At 32.4% G+C, this 20,757-nt stretch overlaps 3 protein-coding genes across 4 annotated transcripts; 2 read left to right on the plus strand and 1 right to left on the minus strand.

Moving 5' to 3' along the window:
• The first annotated feature begins 3,176 nt into the window (after positions 1-3,176).
• LOC123891495 (heat shock cognate 70 kDa protein 2-like) lies at positions 3,177-6,231 on the plus strand. The gene is made up of 2 exons (XM_045941370.1): positions 3,177-3,684; positions 4,298-6,231. Exons 1-2 carry the CDS (start codon positions 3,471-3,473, stop codon positions 6,031-6,033), a joined length of 1,950 nt encoding a protein of 649 aa, XP_045797326.1. The 5' UTR covers positions 3,177-3,470; the 3' UTR covers positions 6,034-6,231.
• A 748-nt stretch (positions 6,232-6,979) lies between these two features.
• Positions 6,980-13,607, minus strand: LOC123891497. Its single transcript, XM_045941373.1, has 9 exons — positions 13,473-13,607; positions 13,310-13,371; positions 12,160-12,250; positions 11,524-11,610; positions 11,394-11,447; positions 9,157-9,338; positions 8,294-8,376; positions 8,103-8,203; positions 6,980-7,428 (listed from the first exon to the last, which is right to left on the minus strand). The coding sequence occupies exons 1-9, from the start codon at positions 13,518-13,520 to the stop codon at positions 7,213-7,215; spliced, it is 924 nt and encodes a 307-aa protein (XP_045797329.1). The 5' UTR covers positions 13,521-13,607; the 3' UTR covers positions 6,980-7,212.
• Positions 13,529-19,437, plus strand: LOC123891496 (geranylgeranyl transferase type-1 subunit beta). Of its 2 annotated transcripts, XM_045941372.1 has the most exons (12): positions 13,529-13,609; positions 14,781-14,991; positions 15,099-15,174; positions 15,538-15,596; positions 16,042-16,181; positions 16,371-16,426; positions 16,522-16,598; positions 16,905-16,950; positions 17,441-17,565; positions 17,777-17,844; positions 17,930-18,017; positions 18,559-18,907. In XM_045941372.1, exons 2-12 carry the CDS (start codon positions 14,818-14,820, stop codon positions 18,706-18,708), a joined length of 1,059 nt encoding a protein of 352 aa, XP_045797328.1. In that variant the 5' UTR covers positions 13,529-13,609; positions 14,781-14,817; the 3' UTR covers positions 18,709-18,907. The 2 variants fall into 2 exon arrangements, with proteins under 2 accessions (XP_045797328.1, XP_045797327.1); XM_045941371.1 differs by lacking the exon at positions 13,529-13,609 and having other exon boundaries at positions 14,732-14,991; positions 18,559-19,437.
• Positions 19,438-20,757: the final 1,320 nt, after the last annotated feature.

Consider the following 20,757-nt stretch of genomic DNA (forward strand, 5'->3'; position numbering starts at 1 on the left):
TTTTAATAGAAATTAATCTGTCTGATCAATATCAAATAGTAAGGCAGGTATAACGCCAGTTACCAAGCAAGAATAAGGGAGGGATTCGAAACACTTAACCACCGCGTACGTCTACTCGTACAACCTTTTACTTTAATTTTTCTTCCTTTTATTTTCTGTTATTTTTATTGCTCTTTACTTTTAATTGTCAAACTCTTTCAAAACAAACAAAGTGAATTGAAATCACTTTTATTTTCTAAATTCCTAAGCAAAACTAATAGTTTTGGCACAATTCTTGTGGAGACGATTTACTTACTACTTTATTACTTGAAACGGTTTTGTACACTTGCAAATACCCCATCAATTTTCTACGGTATACTCTCTCCGTCCCAATATATAAGACCTACTTTGACTAAATGTATTATTCATTTATCTTGTTTTGACCGTATTTTTATAATAACATATAGATGTAAATATTAGCATATGAGATCTTGTTTGATTTGTTTTGATGAGTATTTTTAAAATATAAAGTTTTTATAATTTTTACAAATACACAATTAAAGATATTAGTTATCAAATTGTGCATTGATGTACGTGCAGTGATCAACTGAATCTTATATTTTTGGACGGAGGGAATATTTTCTATAGCTTGATCCATAAAGTTTTGGGGATATAAACACAATGATGTAATATTTGATGTGTGCAATTATTTAATATACATTCTAAAATTTAATATACATTCTAAAACTGTTTAAAACTATAACATCTAAGAGAAAAAAAATTGGAAAGGATTATAACTCTTTGTCAAATGCGGATAAATATCTATAAAATATTTTGATATTGACACTTATGAGACAACAAAAAATATGTCGTATTGACACGGAAATCAATGTGAATAAAAAAATATTAAACTAAAATTAAAATGACTTTTATAAAGAATTGTCTATAAATTGTCCAAAATTTATTATCAAAATATCATTTCTCAAATAATACTTGTTGAATAAACAAATTTGGGTTGGCCTAGCAGACTAGACTGCTAGTGTGGGCGCCCCAATTCCACAAATAATATGCAAATTGCTCAAATTTGTCAACATACAAGTCTAGAAGGTGCTTCTAGTAAACGAGGGGGTTGAAAAATTAGAAAATCGTTCTTAGACTCTCATAGAATCTCAGGCCCCGTAATATAAAAAAAAAAACAATTTTGAGAGCATGCTAGGGTGTCTATATAGCAACTTTCGAGATATTATGATACAAATTGGGCAAGATAGTTAAAGCGTCATAATAAGGAGGTGAGGCCCAACATAGCTTCTTTTGGAACCCCTTAAATTGTCCTTTTAAATTCTCAAAATACCCTTAATCGCTACTTAGGCAACAAATTGAATCCACTACATATGTAGCTGATGGGTAAAAAATCTTCAAATTCACGAACATTTTAAGATTTCGCACCCTCCATAAACCAACGGAGAAAATTTTAAAATATTTTATCATCCACTATCTAAGTAGCGAACACGAAGTATAATGTTCCAGAGGAAGTTTTGCATAAGCACAAATATAAATGGATAGTATTTAGTCACACGCATAAATATTCACATTACTTATTTATTTTTAAAATACTCAATATTAAATTCTTTTATCTTTTATCTTTTTTTTTTTGGGATTTCTTTTATCTTTGTTTATTCATGTGTGTGTCTAAACACTATTCATTTGTATTTGTGCCCATATTAGACTTCCTCTCTTCTCCACCAACTTTTTTCCCTTCACTCCAAACCCTTTCAAAAACCATCATTTTCCACGGAATTTTGTTTCCAACACACAACTACATTAGCATGAGGGAACTCCACAGACATCACATTGTGCTGAATGCAAAAGTAGTATTGTGAATTTAAAGCTTTCTCATTTTATCTCGTTAGAATCACGTCAAACTATGTGTGTACTAGCCAGGTTTGCTAGTTAGGTAGCAGAGATAGTTCGCTACTTAAGTACGTAGCTGATCACTATGATACTATAGCTAGAGTTGATGACGTTTTTTTATTAATTGTTTTAGTTATGATTGATCCTAAACCAAACAAAGATCTTAAGGTTGGTGTTAAGTAAAACAAACAACCTAAGGTGTTATGAGAAGTCGTCCAAGGTTGAGAAGAAGCCGGTAAAAGAACTAAGGGATCAAGATGGGAAACCGAGCAAAAAACGGATGGTTGTGGAACCTGTAGTTGATTTTTTCTACAATTCACGTCAGGTAGAAAATTTACTACACAAAAAGATATGCAAACGAGTTCGTGCTATATAGCGGAGTCACTAACATATGACCATGTGCTTCTATCGTTGAAAATTAGCGCGACTTGACCATTGCTTTGAAAACATTCTTTGTGTCCAATTAATTCTTTGAAACTGTTTGATATTTTCATTGAAATACTAATCTTGCTAGATTGTATAGAGGATGACCTAGAGGATGTTCAAATTGTTCAACAAATGTTCAGATGATAGAGCAAAATGTTGACTTCAACTTTTCTAATCTTTTGTATTGTCTAGAGAATGACCGGAGAACATATCCATAGTGTGTCCAAAGAATGGTGACAACTACTTTCAAATCATATGTTATCCTATCTAGAGAGTCACATGATTACAACAAACTGTTCCTAACACTAGTACCTTGACTCAAACCTACTTATCAAGTAGATACAAGGATAGTAGATGCCTCGTTTTTGCTTTGGGGTAAAAAACTGATATGATTTTTTGTGTTTTTAGTATTGTGGAATTTGGTGAGATATATTTTTGTGTTTATACGGAGAAGAAAATATATTGTTACACGGAGAATACTGTCATGTTCTTATTTTCCTTTCTCATATATTATTCTTAACTATATGACTCTATATATAAAACTACATAAAAAATAAATCATATATTTTAAAAAACAAACTAATCTTTTTTGGGACTTAGTCCCTCCATTATATCAAAAGAAAAAAAACAAATTAATGCTATAAATTTTAAACAAATCCTTAAAATTCTAAACCGAAATATAGATTATAAATTCTAATAACATCTTATTTTAAATATATAAAATCTTCAAAAAGATATTAAAAAACTTAATTACTCTCTTCAAATTTGGGCCAAATTTGGGCCTCATGTACCCATATCCAACCCAAAACCCTAGCACAAGTTGTTTGAAAGCAAGTGTGAATTTGAATCTGATGCATTTAAGTCGGCCAGTAACAACGCGGAACCAACCAACTAAACAAAAGAGAATTTCGTCATTACAAATCTCGTCCACTCCCACAACGGCTCAATCGTAGGTTAGTTAGATTCAAAGTGGACCCCACTCCCTTCATAGAACATTCTAGACACTCTATTCTCTAACCTATATAACACATCGTTACTACCACCACTAATTCACAAATTCACCTCATACTTTCGCATCTCAAACCCTAATTTTCTCTCCTCTCTTTTCACAACCCTAATTTTCTTTCTTCTCTCTTTCGATTTTCGAATCGATAATGGCCGGTAAAGGTGAAGGACCGGCGATCGGAATCGATCTCGGAACTACATACTCTTGTGTTGGAGTATGGCAACACGATCGTGTTGAAATCATCGCTAACGATCAAGGAAACCGTACTACACCTTCTTATGTTGCTTTTACTGATAGTGAAAGATTGATCGGTGATGCTGCTAAGAATCAGGTTGCGATGAACCCTACCAACACCGTCTTCGGTAAATTTTCACAAACCCTGATCTTTTCAATTTTTTAATTTATTTTTTTATTTGTTTTGTGATTTTATATCTCTTTTTTTTTTTTTTTTGATAAGCATGATTTTATATCTCTGTTTTGTTATTATTGTTGTAGTTATTATGTATAAAGTCTTGATTTAACTTTATGTTTTTTCCTTATGATTATTGATCTTGTTGAAATTACTGTTTTTATGTTGAATCTTAATTATGAATCATGTGGATCTACGGTGTGTCTTTTTAGTAATTATCTTAACCTATTGTAGTTAACCTATTTTGAATATGATGATTGGATCTGAGTTTAGTTAACCTGTTTTGAATACAATTGGATTTATGTCTTAATTATTTTTAACCTATACAAATTAAATCGTTACTTTTTAATTTCTTGATGTCATAAGTAATTGATTTATTAGAGTTTGATTTTTTATTTTAGATTTTAGAAAAGAATAAATACAATTTTTGTTTTTAGATGAAAGACAAAAGAATCAATCTATAACTGTTGTTATACTGTTTTGAATACAATTTTTGTTTTCTTTTTGACTGGTTTGTGATTTGTTGTTTGTCTTATTGTTCTTAACTGAGTATTGTAATTTTATAGATGCCAAGCGTTTGATTGGAAGGAGAATTTCTGATGCCTCTGTTCAGAGTGATATGAAATTGTGGCCATTTAAGATCATTGCTGGTCCTGGTGAGAAGCCTATGATTGGTGTTAACTACAAGGGTGAGGAAAAGCAGTTTGCTTCTGAGGAAATCTCATCCATGGTTTTGATTAAGATGCGTGAGATTGCTGAGGCTTATCTTGGATTAACTATCAAGAACGCTGTTGTTACTGTACCTGCTTACTTCAATGATTCTCAGCGTCAAGCAACCAAAGATGCTGGAGTTATTGCTGGTCTCAATGTTTTGAGAATTATCAATGAGCCAACTGCAGCAGCTATTGCTTACGGTCTTGACAAGAAGGCCACAAGTGTTGGTGAGAAGAACGTTTTGATCTTTGATTTGGGAGGTGGTACTTTTGATGTATCTCTTCTTACTATTGAAGAGGGTATTTTTGAAGTTAAAGCCACTGCTGGTGATACCCATCTTGGTGGTGAAGATTTTGATAATAGAATGGTTAACCATTTTGTTCAAGAGTTTAAGAGGAAGAACAAGAAGGATATTAGTGGAAACCCTAGGGCACTTAGGAGGTTGAGGACAGCTTGTGAGAGAGCGAAGAGAACCCTCTCCTCAACTGCACAAACTACCATTGAAATTGATTCTTTGTATGAGGGTGTTGACTTTTACACCACAATCACCCGTGCCAGGTTTGAGGAACTTAACATGGATCTTTTTAGAAAGTGTATGGAGCCTGTTGAGAAGTGTTTGAGAGATGCAAAGATGGACAAGAGCACTGTTCATGATGTTGTCCTTGTTGGTGGTTCAACTAGGATTCCTAAAGTTCAGCAATTGTTGCAAGACTTCTTCAATGGTAAGGAGCTTTGCAAAAGCATCAACCCCGATGAGGCTGTTGCCTATGGAGCTGCTGTCCAGGCAGCTATATTGAGCGGTGAAGGAAACGAGAAGGTTCAAGATTTGTTGCTTTTGGATGTCACCCCATTGTCTCAAGGTTTGGAGACTGCTGGAGGTGTCATGACTGTATTGATTCCAAGGAACACTACCATTCCAACCAAGAAGGAGCAAGTTTTCTCCACTTACTCAGATAACCAACCTGGTGTCTTGATTCAAGTTTATGAAGGTGAGAGAACAAGGACTAAGGATAACAACTTGTTGGGTAAATTTGAGCTTTCCGGTATTCCCCCAGCACCCCGTGGTGTTCCCCAGATCACTGTTTGCTTCGACATCGATGCTAACGGTATCTTGAACGTGTCTGCTGAGGACAAAACTACCGGGCAGAAGAACAAGATCACCATTACCAACGACAAAGGAAGGCTGTCCAAGGAAGAAATTGAGAAGATGGTTCAAGAAGCAGAGAAATATAAGAGTGAAGATGAGGAGCACAAGAAGAAGGTTGAGGCAAAGAACTCATTGGAGAACTATGCTTACAACATGAGAAACACCATTAAAGATGACAAGATCAGCTCAAAGCTTTCTGCAGGTGACAAGAAACAGATTGAGGATGCAATTGAAGGTGCCATTCAATGGCTTGATGCTAATCAGCTAGCTGAAGCTGATGAATTTGAAGACAAGATGAAGGAGCTCGAGACTGTTTGCAACCCCATCATTGCAAAGATGTACCAAGGTGGAGCTGGTGAAGGCGCCGATGTTGATGACGATGCTGTTCCACCTCCAAGTGGCAGCGGCGGTGCTGGTCCCAAGATTGAAGAGGTCGACTAAGTGTAATAGTTAGACATGTTGGTAGAAGATTATGCTTGCTTTTGTTATGGTTGGGTTTATGGCTGTTTTAGTATTTTACTTTTATGAACAATATTGTTTTGTTATTTTTAATGTATTTTGAACGGTGTGACGGAAAAACACCGTATTTTGCTCAGTACTCTCTTTTGGCAATATATACAGTTTTGCTAATTTTTGCAATTTTCCTTGATCAGGATTATTTAGTTTCTGTTTTCTTTTATATCAAATTGAAGTTCTTAATGACTTCTACTCACCCTATTTTCCAGTTTTCTGTGGAAATAGATATTATTAACTGATTATTATAAATTAAAAATATCGTATGAATACTATTCCATGATTACGCGTAATATATAGTTGTAACTATTTTTAATAGTTATGTACCCAAAAAAACAGTATTTTTTAATAGTTAATTTTTTTTAGAGTAAACTTTCACACAAGTGGTTCAATTTTTTTATATTTTTTTTTATAATAACAGCATGTTCTAACTATTTTAACATTTAACGCCAAGTTTGAACTTTTGTGAGAAAAAAAAAATTGAAATGTAAATGAAAATACTTTTCAAGATTCTTTTCAAATCAAATGAAAAGTTAGTTGTGTGAGCTTACGAAAATATGGTATATGTGTTGGTAAGATTTATTATTTATTATAAACAATTTATCTATTGGTATAAGAGTTTGAATTAGTATTTGAAATATAAAAGATTTTATTGAAACAACTATATAATGTCCATAAGCTGGTTTTGGTTAATTTCAATAAATTTTTCTATGTTTATAAATACAACATATAACTGAAACAGCTTGACCAAATATTTTACATACAAAACTCAAAACAGGAAAAAAATCTTTTATCTCTCAATTCACAACACACTTAGAATTATGAAACTACAAAGCTCGAGATTTTAAAATCTTTTGACCTCTCCATCCTGATAATAATCAATTCATAAGTTTGCAATATAGAGGTAGCGGCAAACACGCTAAATATTCAGCATTATAGTGATGCTTTTGAACTTCATTCTCGTTTACAAAAGAAGTAAAAAGTAACAGCTCTTTACATCATGAAAAATAATCAGAGTCAGAAGTACAATGTCCCGCGACTACTCATCTTTTAGCATAAAACAAAATTATTATAACAAAAGAAAAGGATCCAACCAAGGTTGCATGTTTAATTTAGTCCACTAAAGGCCGAAACCTTATTGATGACCTCTTGTTCCATTTCAACCAGATTATTACAGAACATTTCAACATCATTTGCCTCTTTTTCGAACATGAACCTGAACTCTTCCCATAGGTATTGACCAACACCATCGTTTGAAACAGGACCGGCAACTTTTGCCAGAACATTGAATCCCTTGCGATCAACGGATGTCATGTAAGCATCCTTAATACAACATGAGTTTCGTTAGTTTTTGTTATGATTTGTGAGAACAAAAGACAAAGTAATAAACTGATATGGTTAGTCATAGGACAAGATGAGCTATTTCTTACGTTCAAGTTAATGTTGTTTTTGATTCAAAGAGGACATATTTTAGATATTTTTTTAATTTCTATAAACAGGGTAACCCCACAGGCAACTACAACATATTTCAGTATTCATCTCTAAGAAACATGGTACAAAACCAGCAATACTAAAGAAATTACCATAATCTAGAGAAGGATGAAGCTACATCATGTTGAAAGAGAAAACGAGAGAAATATGGTTAAATCATGTGTCTTAACTACACAGCAGAGTCGATTTTATAAAGGCTCAAGGCAATAACTACAAATCCTATACAATAAATACTGAGAACAAAACATATTTTGAACACATCGCAAACTCTTGGCCCTACCATACGAGAATAAGCAATTAAATCTTTTTCTATTTATACAAAAGACGTAATCGTTATTAACACATGTTTCTGCTTCTAAAACGCTACGCGACTTTTCATTATATAAGAATGATCAATGCGTCTAACTAGTAAGAACCATGCTTGTAATCAAGAAGATAGCAAGATAGCAATTAACCACCTAAACAATTGGGGTGCATAGAAGAATCAAGATCATTCATTAAGTTACCTTTGCATTGGCATCCATGTGAACAACACATAAAAGCACGAGGGCTCTACGCCTAGCCTCACTTTGGTTAATTCCGTCAATCAACTTCGCTGACAATGGAGCTGAACAAGAAAAATATGAGATATGAATCTTTTGTTAATATTAAATAACAGATACTGGACTAATTATCACATTTCAAACCAGCTCTTCACCTAATAGATCAGCTTTACATTTTGCTAAATCTTCAACATCCACTTCAAAAGTGCTTCCATGGGCATCAATAAATGTGCATGATCTGAGCATTAAACTCTTAACATTAGATGGAACAAACATTTCAGATTTTTAATTTGTACTCATAGTTAATGGTTTCTGAATCATAGTTGATTGGATGCAGGACAATAAAAAAAATTTCAAGTTCATTATTTAAGGAAGAACTTCAAAAACAATGACTACCATAAAAAGCCGACTAGCAGAGATGCATACTGAAAAAGATCATGGGTAATCATCTGTTGCTCTTGATTCTAAAAAGACTTGTTCATTTTCCTAGTAACCATTACTTGAGTGTCATAATCATAAGTATTGGCCCACAAACTTAACAAGTACTTCCTCTCTCATGTATCAAGTGTCATTAAGGTTACATGCAATTCTTAAAATAATCACAGTGTACAAATTTCTATGATAAAATAAGTTTTATTTAATAAATTATCCGTATTAATAGTATTTAGTGGAGTAGTTAGGTGAGTTGAGGTACAATCAATAAAGTAATATTAGTGTAAAAAAGTAATTAATTCTTCATTGATATTCTAAAATGAGAAATAATATGAGACAGAGGGAGTATAAAAAACCATAGGTTTCCTAGAAGCAAACAAAACAGTGAGTATGCTTACCCTCCCTTCAACCAGAAGAGTGTGCGAGTGTGTGTGAAATTTTGCATGTTTAACTTGTACAAGAACGTGAATAAAGTGTTAGGGATTGGGGGAGGAGAGAACCAAGATACTAGAACTGGATATGATCTTTGCATTCATCTACGAAACAGCACAATTCAAAACATAGATTTAAACTTACAAGTTCCTACCTCGTTTTAAATCTGTATATGGAATATTTTTCGGTGTCTTCCAATAGTTCCTGAAGATTACCACTTCGTGATGTACGGCTACCACTAGAACTTAGTACTCCAGAAACAGTGTAACTAAACTCTTTGGTTGCTTTTTGCTCAGATAATATAACTTCTTGGAGTTTCTCAGTGAGCAACTTGGACTACATATGAGATCAATAAATCATCAATATCGAGAACAAGTCTATATTAATCAATGTTTATAAAACCGGACCGGACCGGCCGGTCCAACCGGTTCGACCGAGAACCGGACCTAGCACCGGTCCGGCTAGCCTTCCAGAACCGGCAGTCAGCAAAACCGCTCAAAAAACCGTAAAAACCGGTGCGAACCGGTAAAAACCGGATGAACCAGTGAACCGGTGCCGGTTTTGTCTAACCGGCCGGTCCAATTTATTTAATAAAAAAACAGAATTTTTTTTTTTTTCGATTTCCAGTACAGACAATAGTTAAAAAATTGCGATTTTTTTTTTTTTTTTTTTTAAAAAAGCTTGCACTTTTAATCCCCAAATCCTCCTTCTCTATCATGATGATATAGATCCATCAGTTTAAGACCAGCACAGTTCTTTATCTTTACACCATTTAAGAAGAGGTAGAGTTTGAGAAGTTTTTCGGGTTGGATAATACATATGGTTCTGCATAATCTCTTTGCAATTGTTTCTTGTTTCTATTTCTGTGTAACATTGTTGCTGAAACAACAATTATTAATTTAAGTATCAACCTTTAAGGCAAAAAAAAAAAGAGTTTGAGAAGAAGAAGAAGAAAAGGTAGGTATAGAATTTGAGATGCAGAAAGTGGAAAAACATAGAGTAAAAATAGGGAGAGGAAAGTGATGTTGCGGCTGTGAACTCTCTTTGGCTAATTAGGTTTAGTTAAAAGTACTCCTATATATATTGCCTAATTTGCCTTGTGTTTTGTTGAACAAATGTATTGGGCTTTTCTTTCTTTGAGGCAATAAATATATTGGGCCATACTATCCAATTCTGTTTTTAAAAAACTACTACTATGATGAATTTTATTTATAAAAATTATTATTTATGAAGTTTAATATTATATTTATTTATTATTCCGGTTCGATCGGTTTAATAGCGGTCCAACCGATCCGACCAATTGAACCGTGAACCGGAGGTCACACCGGTTCGACCTCCGGTCCGGTTTTTAAAACATTGATATTAATATACAACATTATCTTGTTGCTTGCCAATATTATGATCAACCGTCCTTCTTGATATTATATCAAATTTGGCTGGAGGTAAGTAAAAGTAGGACACTAATGCTTACATTAGAAAAAGAAGATGGAGCATAAAAGTCACAGTGATGTTATTAATTTTAGTAAAGGATCTATTGATTTATAATGCACCAACACAGACAACACGAACACAACACTGATGCATATACATCGATAATACTTTTAGCAAATAGATGTATTGAATATAACTACATATGATGGTGTCCGACACGTGAAGGACACCAGACACGTCTTCAACTTGAAGTGCCGGTGCTATATAGTAAGAAACAACACAAAATATGCGAAAAAACTCCATATATTCTGGTATCATCCATACACATAAACATGTGGAAAGTTTTAAAGCCAATATGAAAACTTTCAGAGTTCAAATATAGAGATACAGTTGGAAGACAATATCCTGAAAATATAGACACAGCCTTCCCCTTTTCCACTTAGGACTTGTAAAATGTTATTTATTAGTTCTTTTATCAAATTCTAAATATTATTTGACAATCGTGAAATTGGAATATGATAGGTGGCTTGGTTAGTTTAGTCTGAGATAGGTATGAAGCCAATATTTTACTATGTAACGGAGACACAATGATACCGTTAAACTAATTCACTCTAATCTGGCTGGGAAACATATATCTTCTGACATCCTCTACAAAATGCTTGACACATCAGCTTAAATGCTTGATATATAATAAAATTAAACTATGATTATTTATTCCTTTTATTATGGCTTTCCCGAATCAAACTCATTTCGCACAAATTATTTACTAAGAATATTACCCTACCTAGCAATTAAGTAACAAATAAAGCTCTAACTAGACTTTTACAGGGCAGCATAGCATAGTCAAGAAAGTTTTACTGAAGCAGCCGCAATTACTTGGCCATAAAAAGCAAGCATATGAAATGTTAGCGAAAGAGAAATGATAAAAAGCAAGCATATGAAAAGGTAATGTAGCAATACCTTATCTTCTTTGAGAGGAAGAACATCCCCAGATAAAGCAACCCGTGCTGGTAACTGCAGCATGTAAATAAACCAATTAGCTTATACCTTTATTTATTCTAATTATAGGAGAATCTGAGGCATACGCAACCTTTTCCAATGATTTCAATATGGCTCCTAATCGGCCTGGAAAGGGACTGGTCACAGCAAATGAACCACGCTCATCAATCATTGTGTTCTGCATAAAACAATCAAATTTTTCATATTGCAACTAGAAAAAGTACTCAGATGATTTGTCAATACATCTAGTCGTATTCTTAAGAATCCAAAGAAAAAAGATATCTACAATAAGGCAGTGTTGTAAACATTCCTTTTGGCTTCTGCTAATAAGTGCTACAATTTCATGAACTTAATAGGTCCAGCTGAATGCATGAACCGTTGATCACAAACACTGATAAAAAGATTAAGCAGAGGAAGATAGAATAATCACAGTCAAAGCAACTAGTTATCACTAAAAACTAAAAGTAATTAACAAAAAGGAGACTCCAAACTGACCCTTAGAAAAAAGCTACATCTCTGATATTTAAGTGATGCACTACAGCTATTCGGTCCTTTAGGGTACGGATATAATATAAGATACTCTTTCGATACACAGGTCGAAACAAGATAAATTCATGTTGAACTTAGTGCCTAAGCGTTATCTTTAGACTTATTATCTTCACATTGGACATAAAAAAGAAACAACAGTAAAAAAGTAAAAAGAAAATAGAGGGTAAAAAAAAGATACCATATTATGCAAATCATTTTCTGGCACCCAAAGGTATGGCTGCCCCCTTCTAAGTATGTATTTAACCTTAGATGTATGGATATTTCCTTTGCTGTTAAAATCATACAAAAATAAAAAACAAAGATCCATCAGCAAACTATTTACTACATATTTATATTGACGATGGGTTTGACGAAATCAAGTTTGCCACCGTAATCTTAGCAAAAACTACATTTTGGAACTTCAACAAAATCACAGTGCCACAGTGATTTCGCAAAACTCACTGTCAGTCCAAACATATACTTAAGCCGTAAGAGAATTATCACATCCTATGTCCTAAATTTTTATAAGTATCATGGGATTGACTATCTAAGAAAATGAGAAAACAATAGAAAGTGTATGAAACAGTTTGGATATTGTATTCAACTCAAAAACAAACTGAAGTGTGTTACATTATATAGGTTAAATTTCTTACTGATTTATACAGATTTTAAATGAAACCTAACGAAGAGCCTGTTTGGATTGACTTATTTGAACTCATCTACTAGCATAAGCACTTGTGAGACTGTATAGGAGAACTTATGATAACAAGGTCCGTTTGGATTGGCTTATTTTTATCTTATGTGAAATAGTTTATGTAAATAAATAAGCTTTTATGTATTATTATAAGTTTTTCAATGTAGTTTATGAAAAGACAGCTTCTAAAGACACAATTTTTATTAGTGAAAAATTAAGAATTAACATAAAAGTTTATTTATTTGCTTAAGCTATTTTCATAAGCTCAAAAATAAGCCAAATCCAAATGGACCCTTATGACATGTTCATAAGCTGTTTTCAGCTTATTTTCATAAGCTCTCCAAGATAACTTATGAAAACAACTTAAAGCTTATACCAAAACAATTTAAATTTATTTTATCTTTTGTTAAAGAAATAGCTTATACATAAGCATTTATCACGATAACTGATTACGCTATAAGCTACAAATTAAGTTGTTGATCCAAACAGGGTCTAAGCGTAGTTAACTTGTAAGTTGTAACTAACATTCATAAGCTATTAAACAACCAGCTATAACCAATAACCAATACTTCAACAATAAGTAACAATAAAAAGAAAAACTTTATGCAACATTTCAAGTTGTTCAAGGAAGAAATAAAGGGCAAAAAGGGTATACCTATCTTTGGCATCTACTTTGATAGTATTAAGAGAACCTTGCCAATTTGATGTTAATATATTCTGCATATAACACAGTGAAGTAAAAGCATGTATGAAATGAATAATCTCTTTTTGAGAAGGAAACTTTGAAATTGGAAGAGAAGAAGAGAAGGATGAAGAACCTTGCATTTCTCAGCGAATGTTAAGACTGTTGTTTTGCTGCGTTTCATGGTTTTGCAGTGTGCACACTACCTGTTCGACAAAAGTACTGTTCGTGTTAGGGACTATGCCGGAATGTTATGTTATGATCGTTTTATAGGTTCTTCTCAATTTGTGTGTTTATAAACTTTATATTATATATAGGATTTAATTTTGATTTAGTTATTTATTATTTTATTTATGTATTTTTTTTTTTGAAGCATTATTTATTTATGTATAACCTTTAAAAATTATGTCATTCTTATAAATATATATTGTGTACAAATACAAAAAGAATTATACAAGTAATTTTTTTTTTTGGTAGAAGAATTATAATATGTTATTACTTTTTCACTTAAGATTTAATTTAATAAATTTTATTTTAATATTGAATTGAAATAATTCTTAAAAGATGTGAAAAAAATCCCAATTATTTCAATAATATTGTTTTCTTATATCAATAATCATTTTGTTTTAATTCCATGATTTTACTACTAAAAAGTCGGGTCTTGAATGTGATAGTTCTCGAGTTCGAACTATGTTACTCCTTAAAGGAAAATAGATAATTCACATATAAATACCAATACCAATACCAATATATGTCCGAATAAAATGTTTAGTCTTCTTGAACTAATAATTCAAAAGTTCAAAAAATGATGTTCGATAATCGAATTCAATTCTTTCGAACAATTTATTTACTTAAGGCCCGTTTGGATTAGTTTATTTTTTAGCTTATGCAAACGGCTTATGCAATATAAATTAGGTTTTATGTTATTTTATAAGTTCGTACCAATGAAAATTTTATTTTTATAAACTATTTTATCGTAAACTACCTCGTAAAACTTATAATAGTACATAAAAATTGCATAAGCTGTTTACATAAGCTTAAAAATAAGTTAATCCAAATCAGCCCTCAGGAAAAATCTTTAACCACTTACCTCTAATATCTTGGTTAATAATCATTATCTTAAATTATAGGCTTAATTAGTAAAATTGTCTCTTAAAGATATTTTTGGTTTTACATTGGTCCTTAAAGAAAAAAAGGTCTCAATAGGTCCCTTAAAAAAAAAGGTCCGAATAGGTTCCTTAAAAGAGATGTCTTTAAAGGACCTATTCAGACATTTTTTTATTTAAGGACATTTTTTTTCTTTAAGATACCAATCTAAAACAAAAAAATGTAAAGCCTAAATTATAATGGAAAAACAAGATTACCTGATTAATCAAAATCTTTTATTTATTCTTATTTTTTGTTAACAAAACAATTCAAATCGACAATTCTGCATCATCATCAGGATTCAGGAGCAGCATCATCAACAGTGAGTGTGACCGATGAGTTCCTCAGAAACATCTATGGAAACAACAATCGACAAAGATCTTCATGTTACATTTACTCATATGATGTATCACTTGCTTCCAAATCCATATGAGTCTCAAGAAATCAATCACCTCACTCTCGCTTACTTCGTTATCTCTTCCATTGATATCCTCAATTCTCTCCACTTAGTATTACTCTTTTCATTCATTCATTCATTCATTGTTCAAATTTGTTACCTCAATTTCTTTACTTGATCTTATAATTATTTGTTTTTGTTTTGTTTTTTTTATTTAAGGTTGAGAAAGAAGCTGTTGTCAATTGGGTTTTGTCTTTCCAAGTTCGACCTGGAACTACAGATGATCCTAACAATGGTATGCAAATGCAATTGTTAGTTTTATTTTATCTTAAAATTTGATTTTTAGACGACTTATTTGAAAGGTTTTGATGCAAATGCAATTATTTGTTTTATTTGATTTGAAAAATTTGATTTTTAAATGACCCAATTGAATGGTTTTGATGCAAATTCAATCATTAGTTTTATTTTATTTGAAAATTTTGATTTTTAGATGACACATTCAAAATGTTTTGATGCAAATGCTAGTTTTGTTTGATTTGGAAATAAATTGATTTTTAGATGACCCATTTGAAGGATTTTGATGCAAATGCAATTATTAGTTTTATTTTGTTTGAAAATTTTGATTTTTAGATGACCCATTTGAAGGATTTTGATGCAGGACAATTTTATGGATTTAATGGTTCCAGAACTTCACAGTATCCGCCAGATGAGAATGGGGTAAGAAAATGTTCAATTCGAACTTTTTTGTATTTGTAAATGTTAGTGGTTAGTTTGTTAAGGATCGGGGAACGTTACTAGCAGAGATCAGACCGATAATTCTACTAGCTGAGATCTCCTGCATAACTATGTATATGTAGCACCAATAATTCTAATTGTAGGCGTGTCTGGTGTCTGATACCGACATGTCGCTAATAGATGTGGTTACATTCAATTATTTCATTTCTTAAATTATTACCAATTTTGACGTGTCAGTGTGCTGTACTTGTCTATGCGAGTGCTTGATAGTTACATAATACTCATTCGGTGGCCCAACTCAAAACCACTGGGCTAAACTTTTGGTGACAATTGAATTTGAAATTTAAAGTGCTAATATTTGTTTTTCTCTTGTTTAATTTGATCTAGAACCCTAAATTCTTTGTGTTGGCATTTTTGGTTTTTGAAGGTTTTTCGCTATAACAACAGTCACTTGGCAAGTACTTATTGTGCCCTATCCATATTGAAAATTGTTGGTTATGATTTGTCCAGTCTTGATTCTGAATCGATCTCGACTTCCATGAAGAATCTTCAACAGCCTGATGGAAGGTAAGCTTTTGGAATTTGGATCCAACCCGTGCCCTTAATTGTTATGTAATGGGCATATCAGTAAATTCCACTACTATTTTTCAATTTTATTGTATATAGTTCTCGAAATTTTCGTCAAAATTTATGCCCTTAATGATATAATCAATTGGAGTTGCTTCTTATTCATGATCTTTTTATCTATGTTGACAGTTTCATGCCGATTCTCACCGGGGGTGAAACAGATCTTAGGTTTGTATATTGTGCAGGTTAGAGAAAAATACATGAAATGGAAGTACTATTTGATTAATTAATAGATAATCATGGCATATCATATCTTAATTTAACTAATTAACTTTTTCAGCTGCCATTTGTTTTATGTTGGATAATTGGAGTGGCATGGACAAGGAAAAAGTCAAGGATTACATATTAAATTGTCAGGTTCGTGCAAATAGTACACCCTAGTGTTGTTTAATAGCGCTGCAACATCGCAAAATTCGAAGAAAAAAATCACTATTTAGTACAAAATGTTGTCAAATAACGGTTATAGCGTTGCTATTTGCACGGTTGTGTAGCGGAATTTGAACAAACTAATATTTTCTTTGATCTGTGTTTGACAACATTGGTGGTGGAAAAAGAGTTGATATTACGTCATGGTTGTTTTATCTTGGATATGCATTTTCCATGAATATGTGTCCATGTACATCAATGAAACTGATATCCTTCTTTTTCCTTTATTCTTTCTAGTCTTATGATGGTGGATTTGGATTAGTTCCTGGTGCAGAATCTCACGGTGAGTTTAAACAATCTTTCATCTCAATTTATGTGTGATTTATATTGTAAGAAGAGCTGTTGCAATGTTATTTGTCACATCAATTCAATGTTTTAAAAACCTAACTCAACATCGAACTGGCGAGATATTTGGGTCATGATTCAATTGCTTTAACCGCTCAAACCCGGATAAAACCGTATTCGAACCGCTCAAAAAATTGAACTGTAGTCAGTGCCGGTTTCTGTCCATTTCGGTTTTAAGAACATTACATTAATTTATTATAATATCTTACCTGATTTCTCTCCTTTTTTTAAGCTATGGTCCATTTCTTGATAGATTTGTTTGATACATGTTAACAATTAGTCAATGACCTAGTTGGTTGGAGATTAAAATATTGGATTTTATGTTCTGTATGCACATCTTTCTTGAAGGGAAATTTTTGTCCGTTTTATTTAAATGTTCATTATTACTCAAAAAATATTTATCAACATTACTTGTTTTAGTGTCACAGGTGGTGCAACTTACTGTGCTATTGCATCTCTCCGGTTAATGGGATTCATTGAAGACGATGTTCTCTCAAGTTGTAATTCGTCATCTTTGATAGATTTGCCATTGTTGTTGGACTGGATCTTGCAGGTTTGTACATCAAACTCGTTCAACATAAGCTGAATAGATTGTATTAATTTGTAAACATGGTTATCAAATCGAGATTCAATTAGTGAATTGAAAGACCAATTTTTCGATAATCACTTAGTGCTGAATAGATTGTATTAGTTAATAGCTTAGTGCCACATGAAATGTTATTTCTGCTGGTCAAGATTCATTTACTTTTGTCTTCCTTTTTCAGAGACAGGGAACTGATGGTGGATTCCAAGGTAGACCTAATAAATCTAGTGATACATGTTATGCATTTTGGTAAGTAAATTTGTAATCAATTTCTACGGTACAATATTATTTGTAAGTTTATCAAAGCCTTGACAGAAATCATTCATTTCGGTAGGATTGGAGCCGTCTTAAGAATTCTAGGAGGCTGCAACTTTGTCGATAATAAAGCTCTACGCGGATTTTTGCTTTCCTGTCAGTACAAGGTACTACAGTTACTAATCTGTTTGTCGTAGAGTGTGTTATATTTTAAGATAAGAATTGAAAATTTGTTGATATGTTATATATCAGACAGCTTATTTTGTTTAGATTGGAAACTCGTTGGTTTAACACCTGTTTGGATTGACTTATTTGAGTTTATCTAGAGGTAGAAACAACTTGTGAGACTATATGAAAGAGGTTATGAAAACAACTTACGACATTTCCATAAGCTGTTTTCAGCTTATTTCCACAAACTCTACAGGATAGCTTATGAAAATAGTTTGACTTTATTTTATCTTTAATTATAAAAATAACTTATACATAAACACTTATATGATCAACACTTATGCTATGATCACTTCATTATTTTATTTATATCTAAACAAATGCCAAGTTTATCGACTTAGTAATTGTTTAAACGAGCACCAGATTTTTTTTCTTTTCGCCTTACACATGAAGGGAGAAAAGTTAAAATATTTTTTCTGGTATCAATATATCTCTTGGCTGGTTGAACTAATTTTGCTGCTTATATTTATTTTTCAACAGTATGGTGGTTTCAGCAAATTCCCCGGAGAGTTTCCAGATCTGTACCACTCCTACTACGGATTTGCTGCTTTCAGCCTGCTGGAAGAATCCGGCTTGAAGTCACTTTGTTCTGAACTTGGAATTACTAATATAGCTGCAAATGGAGTCTAACTTAGAGATTTTTTGTCTTGGTCGCCCCCATACCCGAGTGCTATGAAACACCGACTTTCTGAGGATTAGATTTGTCCCCCGTGTATAACATGGATCAGTGTCCAACACCCGTACAATGTGTATGCCTTTGTCTATCACAAATAATTTTTTTAGCTTTTTTTTTACAAACATTATCCTATACTATAAACTTTTTTTTTTGACAAATGATTTTAGTTTAAATAGGCTTTTGTATTCGAAATTATAATATATTTGTTGAGTATATTATAGTATTGCAACAACTGTACTTAGCTGCCATTATGCATACATCTGATACAAAGAGACAAGTAAGGATTCTGTTTTAGGAAGTAGATCATTCCAGACCTTGACATAAGGAATTACAAATTAACTCTAATTCATTGTCACAATGAATGCTAAAAGTCAACTAATAATATACTACAACTCATTAAGCCGCAACAAGCTCGGATAGAGTAATTGGCTGGCTGTGATTGTGGATTATATCCGGTATGCCGAGATCGACGGCCCATTTTATGGACATGGGTCTCATGAAGCTGAAAATTTGATTGTACAAGTTAGCTTGAGCTTGAAAGAGCTCACTTGCTTTGTACTCATTCTTAGAAGCCATGAATAATTTATTGATTCAATTGAGTTCTTTTTGTGATTATGTGAATGTGTTATGCTTTATATAGGCACTATTGTACTATACATGCTGAATAAAATACATATTACTTCGATTTTTTTTTTATCAATGGTAACATGACCCAAACATGATCATCAATTACGAAGGATCAAACATGATCATCCCTACCATATTCACTCATTTTTTATTTCAATGGTGCAACTCTAAAAAACTCATATTAAGTCCAACAATTTTACCTCACATATTTTATTCCTATTTAATTTTATTGCATTTAATTATAGTCAAGAAAAAAAAATGGTAACAAAATTTAATCTACTATTTTATTAAAGCTCATTTGAAAGTACCGTTCCTTCATGACGTTCTGCCTTTTCAAAATACATGCTTTTTCAACTGTCCATGCTGCACTAAGCCACCTTAAAATACATCATTTACATTTTACACCTTATTCTTCATATTCTCTTGATTTATCCCTATAAAATATAAAGAAATAAAATATTCTAATAAACTTGAATAAAAACAAATTTATTTAACTAGAATAGTAACGAAAACCATGCATATTTGCATGTGATGGTTCATGTTAATTTAATTGAAATCAAACACAGACAAAACACACAAGATCCATATATATATATTTTTTTTATAAAATAAGAAATGTAAAGTTACAAATCTATTGGAGAAAATACAATAAAAAGGAGCAGAGACATAAAAAAGAAGGTTGTTTATCTTTGTACAAAAGGAATGATGGATTATAACTTTTTATGTGTTGCAGCCTTGGGTCTCCCTTAATTATAAGACTGTTCTCTTCTGCATGTATGTGTTGTGCTTACTTCGTAATATAAGTCACGAGGCTCTTTCATCTATTAGACTAATTTTTTGGGTTAGACTATCTTTATGTGTTTAAATTCTAATGTGTTCCATTGAAAAGAATTGGCCATGGAAAAGACTACCTATAGACTGTGGATTAAGGTCATCCACTGAATAGTGATAGGTGAGTGAAGTCACCGAAAAGGAAAGGTTTACCATCAGGTCAGTACCACCGATAGAGTGAAAGTTGTCGTAGATGTCAACTCTTAAAATGTGTGACAATATTAAGAGTCTCACATTGAGTATATCAAAATATTCAATGTAATACTTAAATTATGCACGAGACTCTCACATTTATTGAACTAGTCTTTTGAATTGGATTTTCGTGGTATGCTTAATTCGGATCCAGATTTGCTGCAGTAAATATTAACACAGTTTCCCGCTGTTTCAAATCACAGCCACTGATTTCTGATCGGACAGCTGTGATCAATCTATCTGTATTCAATCTGAGCCACTGATTCAGATCGAACGGTCCTTGGCTGTTACAGCGTCCTGCTGTAACAGCAGGAAATCCGTTTCCTGCTTAATTCCTAACATGTGAAAAATCA

Source organism: Trifolium pratense, linkage group LG6 (assembly GCF_020283565.1).
Source record: "Trifolium pratense cultivar HEN17-A07 linkage group LG6, ARS_RC_1.1, whole genome shotgun sequence".
Lineage (NCBI taxonomy): Eukaryota > Viridiplantae > Streptophyta > Magnoliopsida > Fabales > Fabaceae > Trifolium > Trifolium pratense.

What these genes read in the sequence shown, in the direction of transcription:
- LOC123891495 (XM_045941370.1), top strand. Translation starts at nt 3,471, where the DNA reads ATGGCCGGTAAAGGTGAAGGACCGGCGATCGGAATCGATCTCGGAACT. An exon ending in CCCTACCAACACCGTCTTCG is followed by an intron (nt 3,685 to 4,297) that starts GTAAATTTTCAC and finishes GTAATTTTATAG; the next exon opens with ATGCCAAGCGTTTGATTGGA.
- LOC123891497 (XM_045941373.1), bottom strand. Translation starts at nt 13,520, where the DNA reads ATGAAACGCAGCAAAACAACAGTCTTAACATTCGCTGAGAAATGCAAG. An exon ending in AAAGTAGATGCCAAAGATAG is followed by an intron (nt 12,251 to 13,309) that starts GTATACCCTTTT and finishes TGATTTTAACAG; the next exon opens with CAAAGGAAATATCCATACAT. An exon ending in TTCCTCTCAAAGAAGATAAG is followed by an intron (nt 9,339 to 11,393) that starts GTATTGCTACAT and finishes TCTCATATGTAG; the next exon opens with TCCAAGTTGCTCACTGAGAA.
- LOC123891496 (XM_045941372.1), top strand. Translation starts at nt 14,818, where the DNA reads ATGAGTTCCTCAGAAACATCTATGGAAACAACAATCGACAAAGATCTT. An exon ending in ATTACATATTAAATTGTCAG is followed by an intron (nt 16,599 to 16,904) that starts GTTCGTGCAAAT and finishes TATTCTTTCTAG; the next exon opens with TCTTATGATGGTGGATTTGG. An exon ending in TGTTGGACTGGATCTTGCAG is followed by an intron (nt 17,566 to 17,776) that starts GTTTGTACATCA and finishes TTCCTTTTTCAG; the next exon opens with AGACAGGGAACTGATGGTGG.